This window comes from Myotis lucifugus, unplaced genomic scaffold (genome assembly GCF_000147115.1).
Source record: "Myotis lucifugus unplaced genomic scaffold, Myoluc2.0 scaffold_222, whole genome shotgun sequence".
In the NCBI taxonomy this organism is placed as follows: Eukaryota; Metazoa; Chordata; class Mammalia; order Chiroptera; family Vespertilionidae; genus Myotis; species Myotis lucifugus.
Window position 1 is genome coordinate 300,550 of NW_005871270.1, and position 15,940 is coordinate 316,489.

At 39.9% G+C, this 15,940-nt stretch overlaps 1 protein-coding gene across 6 annotated transcripts in view; it reads left to right on the top strand.

Moving 5' to 3' along the window:
• Nucleotides 1-15,940, top strand: part of RLF (rearranged L-myc fusion) — a 64,031-nt gene that overhangs the window by 14,609 nt on the left and 33,482 nt on the right. Inside the window, exons 1-3 of one of the 6 annotated variants that reach the window (XM_023761907.1) lie at nt 10,036-10,118; nt 13,003-13,157; nt 14,529-14,610. The exons of 1 other annotated variant lie outside the window; for it this stretch is intronic. In XM_023761907.1, coding sequence (XP_023617675.1) covers nt 10,101-10,118; nt 13,003-13,157; nt 14,529-14,610 — 255 coding nt within the window. In that variant the 5' untranslated portion in view covers nt 10,036-10,100. Of the gene's footprint in view, nt 1-10,035; nt 10,119-13,002; nt 13,158-14,528; nt 14,611-15,940 lie in introns of those variants that run through there. 4 more of the 6 variants (XM_006098140.3, XM_023761906.1, XM_014463793.2 and 1 more) reach the window with 4 other exon arrangements.

Consider the following 15,940-nt stretch of genomic DNA (forward strand, 5'->3'; position numbering starts at 1 on the left):
CCCAACACACACCCCGCTTTGCACAGGGAACTATAAATGTTAGCAGATCAGTTGAAAACCTGAATTTAATTCTCCCAAAGACTTGGAAGAAAACAAAATACTGTTAATTCTTTTATTTAATGATCATTATTCTGGCTTTTAAAATGCTACAGGCAAACTGCAGCACCTGGTGCTGGAGTGCCTGTGTACAAGTTTCTTCCTTCTGCCAAGGGGTTGGGGCTGTTATGGGGCTGTTAGGGGCCTCTTGACTGGTTGCCCCTAGACCCAGCTCTGTTCCTGGCAGAGAGGTGACTTTAACCGGTCCTTACCCGTTCCCTCCATGAATCCCTTACCCGTTCCCTCCATGAATCGCCACACCTTACTCCCTCACGGTCCCCCCCTCCCATCCTCCATTTCTCCCTCTCTCCACGTAGGAAACAAATCCCAGGGTGTGTATGTCTAATTCAGGGGGGACAGCGTTGCCAGAGGGCTGGGGGTTGCCTTTCGTTCCCAGCTGCCTGGATGCAGAGAACACCAACTCTTTCAGGGAGCATTGAAACTTGCAACCCCTTTAAGTGGTCTGCCTGGCTGTGGTGTTACAGGACTTGGGTGGTGAGTGGGCAAGATTCAGCTTACCAGCAATCTGGACTTTCCTGGGCTTTTGAAAATTGCCCTGGGTTCAGCCTCCCTTTGCCTGACTCCCCGGCTTCCAAACCAGAGCGCTCAGGTGCCTAGAGGGGACCAGGGGGTCTCAGGCATCCTGGCCCAGGGTTGTGGGAGGCACGTTTGATGAGGAGCTGCCGGCCTGGTAGTGCTGTTTTTCTAGGGACTGGGGAAGAGGGTTCTGCGTTGTGTGATCTGAGAAAGCTTTATTGTAGTGGAATGGGAGTGTGTAGTTTTGGAAATGTAGCTTTCCAAGGCCTAGGGTGGTGGGTGCTCCCAGCAGAGGGGAAAGGCAGCGGGACTGGCCTTTGCTCTCTTGGCAGCTGATTTCGGGGAACCCCTTTCTTAAGCCACTGCTCTTACTGGTCATGTGGTGTGGCCTTAGGCAACTTTAACTCTGCTCCAGTACAAGATTTGAGCTAAGAGAAGGAGGCTTGGGGATTGCATTGAATTGAATAAAATGGCAACGTTCTGAAGGGAAGAGAAAAAGGGACCATCTTACAAGCAAAAAAAGAAAAGGCTTAAATCTGAAAAACCCATTTGTCCTATGTTAATTATTATATGAAAGGTTGGGGTTGAGGGTGGAGGGTGAGGAGAGAGGATAAGACTAAGATGGCGATGTCGAGTAACACTCCCTCCACGATCTGCGTGGAGTAGGGTTCGGTATCTGAAAGTGGAGCCGCACAACAAATGAGAGAAAAAGACACAAGATAATTTTTGCAATATTGGGGGACCAGGCGGGCAAGTCCCGAAGGACTTCCACCAACTCAGGCCGCTCCAAGCTTTTATTTGATCTGGGGTAGCCCTAGGGTAAGGAGGTTTGTCTGGGGTAGCCCTAGGGTAAGGAAGTTTGTCTGGGGTAGCCTTAGGGTAAGGAGGTTTGAATGACACATGGATTAGCTCATTGGTAGACAATTTCCAGAAATAGGCAGAATATCTGGTCAACAATAATCAACAAGGATCTACACAAGTATCTAAGGAATTAAGGGAACTAACGTGGGGATGCTTCAGCTATTATTACCTAAATTAACTGGGTGGTTCCTAGATTAACTGGGTGGTGCAGTTCTGACCTTTGCTAGGACTTCAAAGGTTACTAGCTTTTGGGGGTCTCTGTCTAAACTCAGCTAGTGAAGACAATGAATGGACTCCGGCATGGCTACCTAGCCTGTCTTTCAACTTCTTCATCTAAGTAAAGTGAAAACAAGACTATCATTGCACATTAAGATGGCAAAAGATAATAGGTAAATAAAGATACCTTTTTTGGTTGGGTTACTATTACCATTCTTTGATGAGGGTAGCTCATGGTTCAGAACCTTATCCAACATCATCAAAGTAAATTATTTCTTTATAGACATGGTCTACCTCCCATTAGTGTCACCAGGGTCCGGTGGATTAGGGAAAGGAAGCCAAGTGCCCATTGTTCAGTAATACTATCCACTAAAATGAGTCGCTATTTATACAATGTTTACAACAACTCCGGCTGTCACAAAGCAGGCATTTGCAATTTTCAACATCATCATCATAATTATTGTAGAAATATTGTATTTTGTTAGCTTTCATAGAAGTTTCCTCTCCTAGGCAACAAATCTATTTATATAAAAGCCTAATGTGCAAAGTGTCCCCTCAGGAGTTCGACTGACTGGGAGTTTGATCGCTCACTATGATGTGCGTTGACCACCAGGGTCGGCGTGGAATGAAGGAAGGCCCTGGTTGACAGCAGCCAGGGAAGAGAGGCCCCAGGCCCCAGCAGGTCCTGATCTCCAGCCAAGCCTAGAACCCTACCATGCACGATTTTGTGCACTGGGCCTCTAATACACACACACACACACACACACACACACACACACCCCTAAGCGACCGGCCGACCGTTTGACCGGTGGCTATGACATGCACTGACCACCAGGGGCAGATGCTCAATGCAGGAGCTGCCGAGCTACAGCAGCTTTGCAGAGTGCCCTCTCGTACTCTGGGATGCCTCAGGGGATGTCAGACTGCCGATTTTGGCCTGATTCCCGCAGGCCAGGCTGAGGGACCCCACCTGCTGGAGGGACCCCGCTCATTCCACAGATGCCCTTTGAGCCCCTCTGCCACCCCAGGTGCAGCCAGCTGGGAGGGACCTCGGGAAGTTGGCTCCAGGGTGTGTCCGGCCCGTCTCGCCCAGTCCCACCCCACCAGCCACCTTCTAATTAATTTCCTTTCAATATTCATGAATCTGTGCACCGGGCCTCTAGTTTAAAAATAAACAGCACCGCAGACCTGGCGCTGACAAACCAATACTCGGCTTCCACAAGTGGGACACAGGCCCTGCCACCACCCCGGAGTGACACCCCACCAAATCGCAGCCGAAGCTGCCAAGACTCCATGGCGCAAAATGCAGCCCACATCCTAGCCCAGTCCGGAAATGGTGGCTGTGGGTGCCTGGTAATGATGTTATGTAGCAACACCCGGCTTCCTCTCCCTAGCGACTAGCCTCCTTGGAGTTTCTTCAGCCCACTTGCTTTATAGCCAAGTGCAAACATTTCACACTTTAACCAAATGTCTGTGAAGTGTTTTCCCATGCCTCATTTCATTTGATCCTCACAGAAGTCCTGGAGTAGGTAGGTAGAAGACTCAATGGAATCCTATTTTCTTTTCATTAGCTGGAAAAGAGAGATTTAGAAAGCTTAGAAACTTGACCCAACTGAAAAAAAGTAAGAAATGGTGGACCTTGAAAATGACTTCAGGTTTTCTCACTGCAGAATATAGTAAAACACTGCTGCAGTTAAATATTTTACCCTTTGTTCTCCCTGTGTGATCTACAATAATAATCTGCTTCATGTTGATATTTACTACTGTGTTGCCGACAATTACCTGAAAGAGAAGTTGGGGTGCTTCACTGGGCTGGAAAAAGTTTAGCTGAGTCAGAAAGCAGGTCTAATTAAGCAAGTTTATTCTATATCTATAATAGGCTGTTGACTCGCGCATGTGCAATACATATAAAGCTCTCGCTGGTGCCAATCGGACGCGTATGTTTTGATCTGTTATAGTTGATCGTGAATTTGGTTGACATTTCTATGATAAAGAAAGGGCGAATAGCAATATTAAAATATTTCTTCTAGTTAATTTCCTTTCAATGTGCACGAATTTGTGCATTGGGTCACTAGTATTATGTAATTTTATTGAAAAACTCTCACTAAGGATTATTTTCTTTTTAAAAAATATATTTCTTTATTGGTTTCAGAGAGGAAGGGAGAAGGAGAGGGAAATAGAAACATCAATGATGAGAGAGAATCATTGACCGGCTGCCTCTTGCACACCCCCTACTGGGGATCAAGCCTGCAACCCAGGCATGTACCCTTGGTCAGAATCGAACCTGGGATCCTTCAGTCGGCAGGCTGACACTCTATCTACTGAGCCAAGCCAGCTAGGGCAAGGATTATTTTCTAAGTCACCTTGTGCATTCTCAATGAACTTACTATGTTTTATTTATATAGTACCAATATATAAATTATAAGCAAACACAGAAAAATATTAAAGGACTGAGATTTTTGAAAACTCATTTAAATAAAAATATTAATGTTATATCCTGTCCCCTGGTGGGTTGTTATTTACTCCTCTAGGGTAAATGCTCATCCCAATGGAAACCATTCTACTAATTTGAACTGAGATTGTTTGTTTACATTAGTTGTTATGCTCACTATCCTTACTTGGCTTTTACCTTCATAGTGAAATCGCACTTTCACTGTTTAAAGAACTTGGTAAAAGAAAATCTAGAGCAAATTGTCTCATAGTTTAATAGTAAATGTGGATAAAACATTACAAATGGTCAGTCTCATGTTTTATTATCTTAAGAAATGGAGAACATATGCAGTAGAAAGTAGATTTGAAATTAGGAGATTTTACTTTAAATGCTCATTCCAACACTCTTGTGACCTTAAACCTTGCCTTGGATCAGTATTCATGTCTATAAAATTTAGGGTAGTAGAAAGCTACCTCAAGGATCAAATGGAACAGTGTAACACTGCCCTTAGAATAGCTTTTGGTAGCAGATAGATATATAATCTGTATGTCTATATTTTATTTATTTCCTTTCTATACTGAATATTGTTTTAAGAAGTGTTTAATGTAGAGCAGCTTTTTTCCATTTTTCCTGTCAATGTACAGCCCATTGAAGGAAAAAGTTTCCTAGATGTTTACAGAGCATTTGCTGCATAGTGTTAGATTCAGAGAGCCTATGATGAGCTTTGTAGATTGGAAGTGTAATTTACAGTGAATTTCTGTTACACTGAAGCAATATGTATGCCCTTTGGGATTTATAGTGTGTATATGGATTTGATCTGTTGCAACCAACAGATCATTCTATATACAATATTTTTTATTCATTTGGCTATTGATTTTAACTTGGTTTATTGTTGGGGATTTAAGTGATATATGATTGAAATATGCATGTATCAAAAATTATTTGAATTTGTAACACAAGTGTCTTTGAGTCCCTGGGGAAAAGATGGCTGGCCATCCTATATAATAAAAGGCTAATATGCAAATTGTCCCCTTGACCAAGAGTTTGGCCAGGGGGTGGGGCTGGCCCGCCAACTGCCTGTGGCCCCTTCCCCCAGCCGGCCCCGCCCCAGTACAGCCCCCACGCCCCTGCCCAATCGGGGCGGGCCGGCCAGACCCCATCCGTGCATGAATTCATGCACTGGGCCTCTGTTGTTTTCATAAAATCATAGAATCTTTTGTTTCGGGGGAGGATTATAAAGGTTATCTAGCCCATTATCTTTCCAGTTTAAAACTTTACAGGGGAAAATTCCCTCTTATTCTAGGATGTTAGCTGACTATCAGAATAGGTTATAATTTCAATAAAGTTCTGAACTTCGATATATCTATTTGCCACCAAACAAAATTCAAGACTAGTATATCATTATGACTTGATGTGAGCACCCTTCTAAAATGTTCATTGATCTAAGCATTTTCCTTTTTAAAATTTCTACAGTTTGGTCAACATGCTGCTTTCCTTTTACAGAGTTTGGATGAAGCAGTGACAATTTGGAATCAAATCTACTTAGGCTTATTTCTCTCTAATAAGATGTGTATCTGAAAAACTGTCTTAAACTTAAAAGTTGGCAAATCCTTTAATAATAGTGCTAAGCATCAAAAGCAAGTAATTACAGGATACTTGCTATGTGCTACTCAGTATGCTGAGTTTTGGTCTACAGTGATGAAAAACAGATGTGGTTCTTGCCCTTTGTGACTTTATTGTCTAGTGAAGATAAACATTAAAGTTTTTCATATTCCATTTACTTATGATACAATAGAGCAGTAGTCAGGGTTTGATGATCATGTATATTTATCCACCTTCCAACTAGTTTTTGTAGGTAACGGGCATAACTAAAACAATTCCCAATGCCAAATTATTGCCTACTTTTGAAGTCTAATAAATTGATTTGAATAGGCAACATTGCTCTTTGCCACTTGGTATAGATTATAAAGACATCATTTTCTTTCTTTTTTTTTTTAAATATACATTTTATTGATTTTTTTACAGAGTGGAAGGAAGAGGGATAGAGAATTAGAAACATCAAAGAGAGAGAAACCTCAATCAGCTGCCTCCTGCACACCCCCTACTGGGGATGTGCCCACAACCAAGGTATATGCCCTTGACCGGAATCGAACCCGGGACCCTTCAGTCCGCAGGCCGATGCTCTATCCACTGAGCCAAACCAGTTAGGGCATCATTTTCTTTTTTTAAAAATATATTTTTATTGATTTCAGAGAGGAAGGAAGAGGGAGAGAGAGAGAGAAACATGAATGATGAGAGAGAATCATTGATTGGCTGCCTCCTACAAGCCCCACACTAGGAATCCAGCCCACAACCCTGGCATGTGCCCTGACCAGGAATTGAACCATGACCTCCTGGTTCATAGGTCGATGCTCAACCATTGAGCCATGCTGGCCGAGCTATAAAGACATCATTTTCCCTGCCACTTTTCTGTAACCACTTTATTGGTATTGGTTGTCAAACTAAAAGTTTGAAGCAAGTGTGTGATAAGGAAGGGAAGACCCTACTAACTTAAGGGAGAGCAGGAATGGTAGGCATCCATTTTTGGCTGGATGGGGGCTTTTGTAAGATATTTTAGGTTTGGAAATGCCAAAAAATAAGTACCCTTTGAACATCCCATAGCCATAAAACATTTGAGCTCAGGAGATTTTTGCCAAGAATTAGAAAGCCTTTGTTTATGTATATAGGGCATATGTTCTAAATTGTTTATAGGGGTTATTTGGGAGTGGGGAGTGGGAGTGGAATTCGATGGAACCACAGGTATGAACCTTCACTTCTTATTGTATACAAAACTTTAAAGTGGTGGAATTATGTGTGGGTTTTACTTTGTAATTTCAGTATTTTTTTTAAGAAGATGTTTAGGAAACTACATTATCTCATTTTATGAAACAATGATGCATAAGAAAAGTTTTTCTTTTGTTAATACTCACCTGAGGGTATTTTTTTCCATTGCTTTTAAGAGAGAGAGAAAGGAGGGGAGGGAGAGTAACATTAGGGTCGGAGAGTGAAACACAACCTAGGTACATGCTCTTGACTGGGAATTGAACCTGAGACCCTTTGCTGCATGGGCTGACTCTAACCATTGAGCACACTGGCCAGGGCATATAAAATTTTTTGAAAGACAATTCCAAAGTATTATTTGCATTTCAGTGAAGAATTAGTGGGACATTCACTTTATGTTTATGTTTTTATATAGTTTACTAGAGGCCCGGCAGGTGGGGTCCAGCCAGACCGTCCCAATTGGGGCTGATAGGGCTTGGCTGGCTGGGGGAGGGATCTCGGGCGGTTGGCCGGCTGGCCCCACCCCTGATGGGGGGGTGTTCAATCGGGGGCAGGGCCTGCCACAGGGAGGGGCTGCGGCTGGGCGAGTGGCCATTGGCAGTTGGCCATCCGACCCCGCCCCCTGGTCGAACTCCCAGTTGAACTCCCGTCGAACTTGCAGTCGAGGGGACAATTTGCATATTAGCCCTTTATTATATAGGATACTTCTTTGTTACCCTTTTAAATTAATTTTCATTTTATCAGCCATTGTTTCAGTTCTAGTTTTTGCTTTTCTTCTTAGATCCTCTGTTTCTTGGTCCTCATGTCTTTTTCGTGTCTTGAATGTAGCTTCTTGAGGCTGTCTCTCCTCTCTCTTGGTGGTGTTAGTCTGTCTGGGTATAGGAATCTGGATTGAAAATCAGTTTTACTCAGAACTTTGAAGGATATGTTACTTTTTAAAAAATCAAATATCTCCATAATGCAAAGTAGTAAAGAGTATACTAAAATGAATACAACCTAAGAAATAAAATGATTGAAGCTACTACCTATGTATCTGGTCACAGATTATCATCTACCTCCCACCACCATCCTGATTAGGGTATTTAGTCATTTCCCTTTATCTGTTTAGTTTTTAAATTTTATTTGTACATCTTAATACAGTGTATAGTATTATTTTGTTTTTCAGCATTAAGTGATGGTACTGTATGTATTCTTCTGAAGCTTTTTAAAATTTAACATGTTTCTAAAGCTTTATATTGGTATGTTTAGCTTTGGTGCATTCACTGGTGTGTAGTATTTTATTATGCAAATATGTCACAGTTCATTTGTGCACTCTTTTATTGAAAGATTTAGAAGCATTTATATTAATGGGGTGGACATCTTAAAAAATATGTTGATACATGGGTGTAAGAATTTCTTTAGATTATATGCTTACAGTGGAATTGCTGGGTTCATATTATCGGCCTATTATCAACTTTAATAAGTACTGCTAAGTTATCCTCCAAAGTATTTGTAACAATTTATGCCAATTATCAGTGTATGAACATTACTATTGCTCCAAAATAGTTGCTAATGCTAGATGTAGTCAGTTTAATTTTAGCCATTCTGGTGGGTGGGCTGTGGTATCTCATTGTAGTTTTGTCTTTGTTTACTTGTGAGAAGCTGATTATCTTTTTAGTGACTATTTATCGCTATTAAGACTTCCTCTCCTGTAAATTGCCATTTGTTATGTCTTGCTTATTTTTCAATTGTGGTTCTTTTTTTAAACAGTGTTAGTAAAATTTTGTATTTTAGACATGAATCCCTTGTTGGAATTATTTTTTCCAGTTTATTCACATTTTATATTATCTTCATGCATAAAAGTTTTACAATTTATTGCAGTAGATATTATTTTTTAAAAATATATTTTTATTGATTTCAGAGAGGAAGAGAGAGAAGGAAACATCAGTGATGAGAGAGTATCATTGATCGGCTGTCTCCTGCCCGTCCCTACTGGGGATCGAGCCTGCAACCCGGGCATGTGCCCTTGACTGGAATCAAACCCGGGACCCTTCCGTCCACAGCTGATGCTCTATCCACTGAGGCAAACCAGCCAGGGCTGCATTAGATATTTTTAATCTGACAACTGAAAAGTCAAATTTATTTAAATTCCTTTTATTATTTTGTGCAGTTTGTGGCCTATTTGTCTTTTTAAAAACGTTTTTGAGGTGTACTTGACATATGATCAACTGCTTGTATTTACAACATACAGTTTGATAAGCTTTGGCATATACACCCATGAAATATTACCATAATCAAAATAAAGTATATTCATCACCCTAGAAGTTTTTTTTCCTACCCCTTTGTGTTTCTATTTTCTTACCTTTCTCCTCTGTACATTCTTTCATCCTCACTCAACTATTGATCTGCTTTCTGTTTCTATAGATTAGATTGTTTTTTTTGTTTGTTTTTTAGAGAAAGGGAGGAAGGGGGAGAAAGAGAGAAACATTGATGTGAGAGATACATCAATTGGTTGCCTCTCGTAAGTATCCCAATCGAGGACTGAACCCACTACCTAGGTATGTGCTCTGATGGAAATCAAACTCTCAACCTTCTGGAGCACAGGACAACACTTAACCACTGAGCCACACTGGCCAGGGGAGATTAGATTGCATTTTTATTTTTACTTATTTATTATTATTATTTTTTAATCCTCACCCGAGGACACCTTTTCCATTGATTTTTAGAGAGCGTGGAAGAGAGGGGGAAAGACAGAGAAAAACATTGATTCGAGAGAAACACATCAGCTGGTTGCCTCCTGCATGAGCCCGACAACCAAGGTATGTGCCCTTGACTGGAATCGAACCTGGACCCTTCAGTTTGCAGGCCAACGCTCTATCCACTGAGCAAAACAGGCCAGGGTGATTGCCTTTTTAAAAGAATTTCATATAAATAAAATTACATAGTCTCTTTTGGAGGGCTTTTTTCACTCAGTATAATTATTTTGAAACTTATTCATGTTGTCTATATTAATTCCTTTAATTGCTGACTATTCATTGTATGATTATATCATGATTTGTTTATTTATTCACCTGTGATAGACATTTGTCTCATTTCCAGTTTTTGGCTATTGCAGATAAAGCTATTGTGAATGTTGGTGTATAAGTCATTGTGAGGACACATGCTTTCTCTCCCTCTGGTAAATACCTAGGTGGAATGACTGGGTCAACATAACAGGTTTTTCAGAATTAGTTGTATCATTTTACATTCCCACCAACAATGTAGGAGAGCTCTAGTTTTCCACCTCTCAGACAACACTTGCTTTGGCCAGCCTTCTTATTTTTAATTTTTATATTTTTATTGATTTCAGAGAGGAAGAGATAGAAACATCAATAAGAGAAATATCAATTGGCTGCCTCCTGCATGCCCCCTACTGGGATCAAGCCCGAAACCTGGGCACGTGCCCTGACCCGGAATCAAACTGGTGACCTCTTGGTTCATGAGTCGACACTCAACCACTGAGCCACACCGGCCAGGCACCATTTGAGTTTTAAATTGGTTTGCATCCCTGTAAAAAATATGACCACCCTCAAAGAAATTTCCCTCCTTGATATTGTCAGAGAATAATCAAGATACTGCCAACTTCTTTGAAACCATGCAGTAAGCAATGTAGATAAAATTGGAATGAGGGGAGATATTTTTTTCTTTCATTGTAAACATAATATTGCTAGTTAAAGAAAATCTGGGAAGTTCAGAAAAAATGTAAAGACAACAAAAATTGTTCACAATCCTACTACTACCCTATCCCAGTGCTAATAACCATATAAGCATTTTAATTGAGTTCCTTCTAGTCTCCCCACTCCCACATTAATTTTTTAATGTACAGATATGTTGTCACTTAACACACATACAGAAATGGAGGGTATTTAGTTAGCCTAGAGAAGTAAACTATTTAGCAGTCCAATTGAGGGATGTTGGGGACTCTGGTCTAGGTCATTGGCTATAGAAATAAAGCTTAAGGGCAGGAGACAAAGGTATTCCTGAGGTTGAAGCTACAAACTTTGATGTGGTGGTTTCAGTGGTTAGAATGTCGACCGGTGGACCACAAGGGACACAGCTTTGATTCCTGGTCAAGGGCACATACCTCAGTTGTAGATTGAATCCTCGGCCCTGGGAGTGGCGCAAGCAGGAGACAACCAATCAATGTGTGTCTCTCATGTTGATGTTTCTCTCTCTCTCACACACACACATAAAATAAATAAATAAATAAGCAAGATCTCACATGAAAAGGATTTAGAAATACTAAAAATATGTAAATCAGTATAGAGCAAACTATAAACATAAATACTATGCGGTATTGAATCTGAAATTGTGTAATTTGCAGTAGTCTTAATGGAGTTTCTGGGTCAGAAGATAATTAGATGGGTGACAACAGTGTTCTAAATGCAGAGGTGGACTGTGGAAAGACCCACCTCACCTGTATGCACTCTGCCTTTCTCTTTGCGTACTTTGGCTAGCAGTTGGTTAATTTGCATATGTGGTTCCAGCTGTCATGTTGTGTTGACTCATTCTGAAAGCTCTATGAGGATAGGTCTCCATGTCTTTCCGCAGCATCTAGCACTGTATGTAGAGTAGGCTATCAATAATTTTTGTCACCCTAGCCGGTTTGGCTCAGTGGATAGAGCATTGGCCTGTGGACCGAAGGGTCTCAGATTCGATTCTGGTCAAGGATATGTACCTCGGTTGCCGGCCCGGGCCCTGGTGGGGGCACGTGCTTGAGGCAACCAATAGATGTGTTTCTCTCACATCGATATTTCTCTCTGTCTTTCCCTATCTCTTCCACTCTCTCTAAAAATCAATGGAAAAATATCTTCGGGTAAGGATTTAAAAAATAAAAATAAAACATTTCTATGGCTATTCAAAAAAATAAATCTTTGTCAAATGAATAAAATTGTGAATGTATTCAGCAAGCATTTAGTGAGATTTGAGAATGTCCTGTAGGGATGGAGGAGTGTTAGGCCTACAAAGATTGATAAGATATAATATCTGATCAGCCTCAAGGAGCATAAAATCTGGTACTGGTTATGAATTTGTAAAGCTGACTAGTTTTTAGATTAACCAATGCAGACATTAAGTAATTTGCTGACCTAAAACAGAATTTCTTTCTAACATACATTTTAATAAATTTCTGAAGAGTGATTTTTGTGACATCTTACTTATGTAACAGATAAGCACATATTCTGTGTTCCTTCTCTCTACTGATTTAGCTGAAGAGGATTGTTATGGAGTAAGTTTTATGATCTTGTTATTTAGATTTTATTCTTATTAAAATTTGGAATTTGGCCCTGGCTAGTGTGGCTCAGTTGGTTGGGTGTCATTCTAAGCACTGAAAGATTGCTGGTTTGATTCCTAGTCAGGGCACATGCCTGGGTTGCGTACTCGATCCCCATTAGGGGGTGTGCAGGAAGCAGCTGATCAATGTTTCGTTCTCTCATGGATGTTTCTCTCTCTCTCTTCTCCTTTCCCCCTCTCTTTAAAAGTCAATTAATATATATATTTTTAATCCTCACTTGATATTTTTCCATTGATTTTTAGAGAAGAGAGAGGGAAAGACAGAGAAATAGCGATGTGAGAGAAACACATCAATTGGTTGCCTCCTGCATGAGCCCTGACCAGGGCCTGGGCCAAGCTGCTGGGGAGGAATCTGCAACCAAGGTACATGCCCTTGCCCGGCATCAAACCTGGGACCCTTTGGTATGCAGGCCAAAGCTTTATCCACTGAGCAAAACCCGCTAGGGCTAGAGATGATAACTTTAGACCTCTAGAAAGCACCACTATAGGCATTTTATGGCTCTACTCAGTGATTTATTTTCCTGTCAGAAGAGCAATTCTGCCTTTTCTTTAACTCAGCATAAACAATTCATTAAGTGGTGAAAAGAGAATCCTCTAAACAAGCCAGAGTCTGTAAAGGCAAATACAAGTTGTGTGGGTCTATTAGAAAAAAGGGAACAAAGAGAATCAAAGACAATTTGTTTCATTGTTTTAATTTTTTAAATAATTAAAAATTTTATTTTATTTTTTAGACCCTATTGCAATATGCAAGCAACAAGAATGCATCAGAACATATGGTGTATCTTCTGGAGGTATATCGACTTGCTATCCAAAGCTTTGCCAGTGCACGCCCGTATTTAACTACTGAATGTGAAGATGTCCTATTAGTGCTTGGCAGATTAGTACTGTAAGTTTAAGAACTTAAATCACTCTTAAAACTAAGTACTCTTGGTTGTAATGTTTGCCTGACTTCTGGTTCCTATGGCATCATGTTATTCAAAGCACCATTAAAGTCATATCTTTGCATGAAATTTCCTTTGCTCTGAGCCCTCACACTCTGGTTCCCAGGAGATAAGTACAAGCCAAGCAACATAACCAATTGCCTCCAGTCTCTTTTCCTGCTCAGGCTTAAAATCCAAGAACGGTAGATTTTCTCTGTTCTCAGGTGTAGATCAGTTTAAGTGACAGTATCTGTGGGAACTGTTTTGGTCTTAGAGGGACACTTTGGAGAAAGAGGAAAACATTATGAAATTCTGCAATTCAGTTGTACTATTTGAACTAAGATAGCAGAAAGTATCAGGGTGCACAATATAAGATTACCACTCTAAGAGTCCATCATAATTTAGCTGCTGTTTTAATACCTGGCTGCCTAGTCGCAGACAAAATTACACCTCTAATGTAATTTTCACCTGCAAGCTGAAAAAAATACAGCAGCTCTTCCGTTTTTACCTGGGGAATCACTTTGGTTCAGTTTACAGATTGTTGGGATAACTTCTTGTCTGGGTGATCCATTTTATTTTTATCTGGCCTCACCCTATTTTCTTTCCTTTTCTCCAAAACCTTTAATACTGTACCTTTCACGGAACACAAACATTCCTGGTTTTATAATCTCATTATTACTTACTAATCCCTAAAGGGCAAAGTAACATTCTGCAAGATTTTAGAGAGGTTTTGGTTTATTGGTATTTTGATTTGATCTTTATTCAGAGTGTTACGTATTCCCTTTTTAAAATTCTCCGTTATTTTTTTTTTTTTTAATTCTCCGTTATTTTTTCTGGGTATTGGTTAGTGTAAAAAGAAGAAAACTCTTTTTTTTCTTGCTTGACTGGTTAGAGGTAAAGAAATGACCTTGCCAATCTTTCTGCTTCTTATGCAAATGACAAGAACCTAAATAGATGATAGTTACATATATTTATCACTTTATCAACTGAATTGACAGGAGCATGAGCTCCTGTTTTTATTTTCTGTAATCAGAATGTTTTCTGTATGGGCACCTCCCCTCCCTGACACACCCCAATTAACTAAATAAAACTGCTTGGTATATGATTCATAAAAAGTTTATATTCTTACTAAATATATTAAAGTAACAATGTAACTATTAAGCCTCCTGGTTTTTCTTTTTTTAAAGTTGAAAAGCTAATGTAACAATATTGAAGAAAGTTTTAAAGAGTAAAAAATAAATTTAAAAGTCTAAACAAAAATATATTCTGTACCAGTGTCATACTGTGTTTGATTATGACTATAGCCACTTTTATATACTGACTTATGTATATTGTAGGAGTTGTTTTGAATTGCTGCTTTCAGTGTCTGAAAGTGAACTGCCTCATGAAGTCTGGGTACTCTTTCTTCAGTCTCTACAGGTGAGTTGATTTGGGCTCAAAAAAGGTCTCTGTTTAGGTATACAAGACACCTAATTAATTTCTCTCAGCAAACTAAATTTAGAAACTTAGAACAAAACAAGTTAATTATATATTGGTATTAAGTTTGTAAAATGAGAGACCTTTCAGATAAAGGGGGTGTGTTAAAAAATGATTTTTTTTGGTTTGTTTTTGTTAGCCTTTACATAGCTTAGAAATCAACAAAGAAGTTTTCATTATTCAAAAACAGTTTTAGGCAGGATAAAGGTATTAAAAAATGTAAAATTGTGTATGGTTATAAGGTAGCAATATTTGGGTCATTCATAGTACACTTATATAGCAATTTCCTCCTAACACTTCAGGGATTATGTCAAGCATTATAAGTCAAAATTATCATAAATTCTATTCATGCTTTTTACTTACAGGAGAGCTACATTGGCTCTCATATTGGCTTGATTATCAGCTTTCTAAGGATGAGCAGATCAGAAGCATGTACCTTGGTTGCGGGCACATCCCCAGTGGGGGGCGTGCAGGAGGCAGCTGATCAATGTTTCTCTCTCATTGATGTTTCTGGCTCTCTATCCCTCTCCCTTCCTCTCTGTGGAAAATCAATGAAATATATTTAAAAAAAAAAAAATTCTATTCATGCTTTTTACTTACAGGAGAGCTACATTGGCTCTCATATTGGCTTGATTATCAGCTTTCTAAGGATGAGCAGATCAGAAGGTAGCAAGTTGGGGAGGGGGAGAGGAGGGTAAGAAGAAAAGCAACTGCACTGCTAGCAACAGGAGGCAAATTTGCTTATTACTGTTAGAGAAAGAAAAACTATTTTTAAAAAATAGACATAAGTAATAATAGTTATCACTTATTTCTAATCACTAATTATGTGCCAAACACTGTTCTCTGCATGTTTTGTATCTTTTTCTTTTTTTTAAATATATTTTTATTGATTTCAGAGAGGAGGGGAGAAGGAGAGAGAGATAGAAACATCAATGGTGAGAGAGAATCATTGATTGGCTGCCTCCTGTATGCCCCACACTGGGGATTGAGCCCACAACCCAGGCATGTGCCCTTGACTGGAATTGAACCTAGGACCCTTCTTTCCACTGAGCCAAACTAGCTAGGGCTTGTATCTTTTTCTTAATCCTCACCCAAAAAAATTTTTCCCATTGATTTTTTTTTTTTTTTTTTTTTTTCAGAAAGAGTGGAGGGGAGGAAGGAGGAGGAGGGAGAGAGAGAGAAACATTGATGAGAGAGAAACACATTGATTGATGCTCTGACTGTGGCTGGGGATTGAGCCTGCAACCGAGGTACCTGCCCTTGACCAGGAATC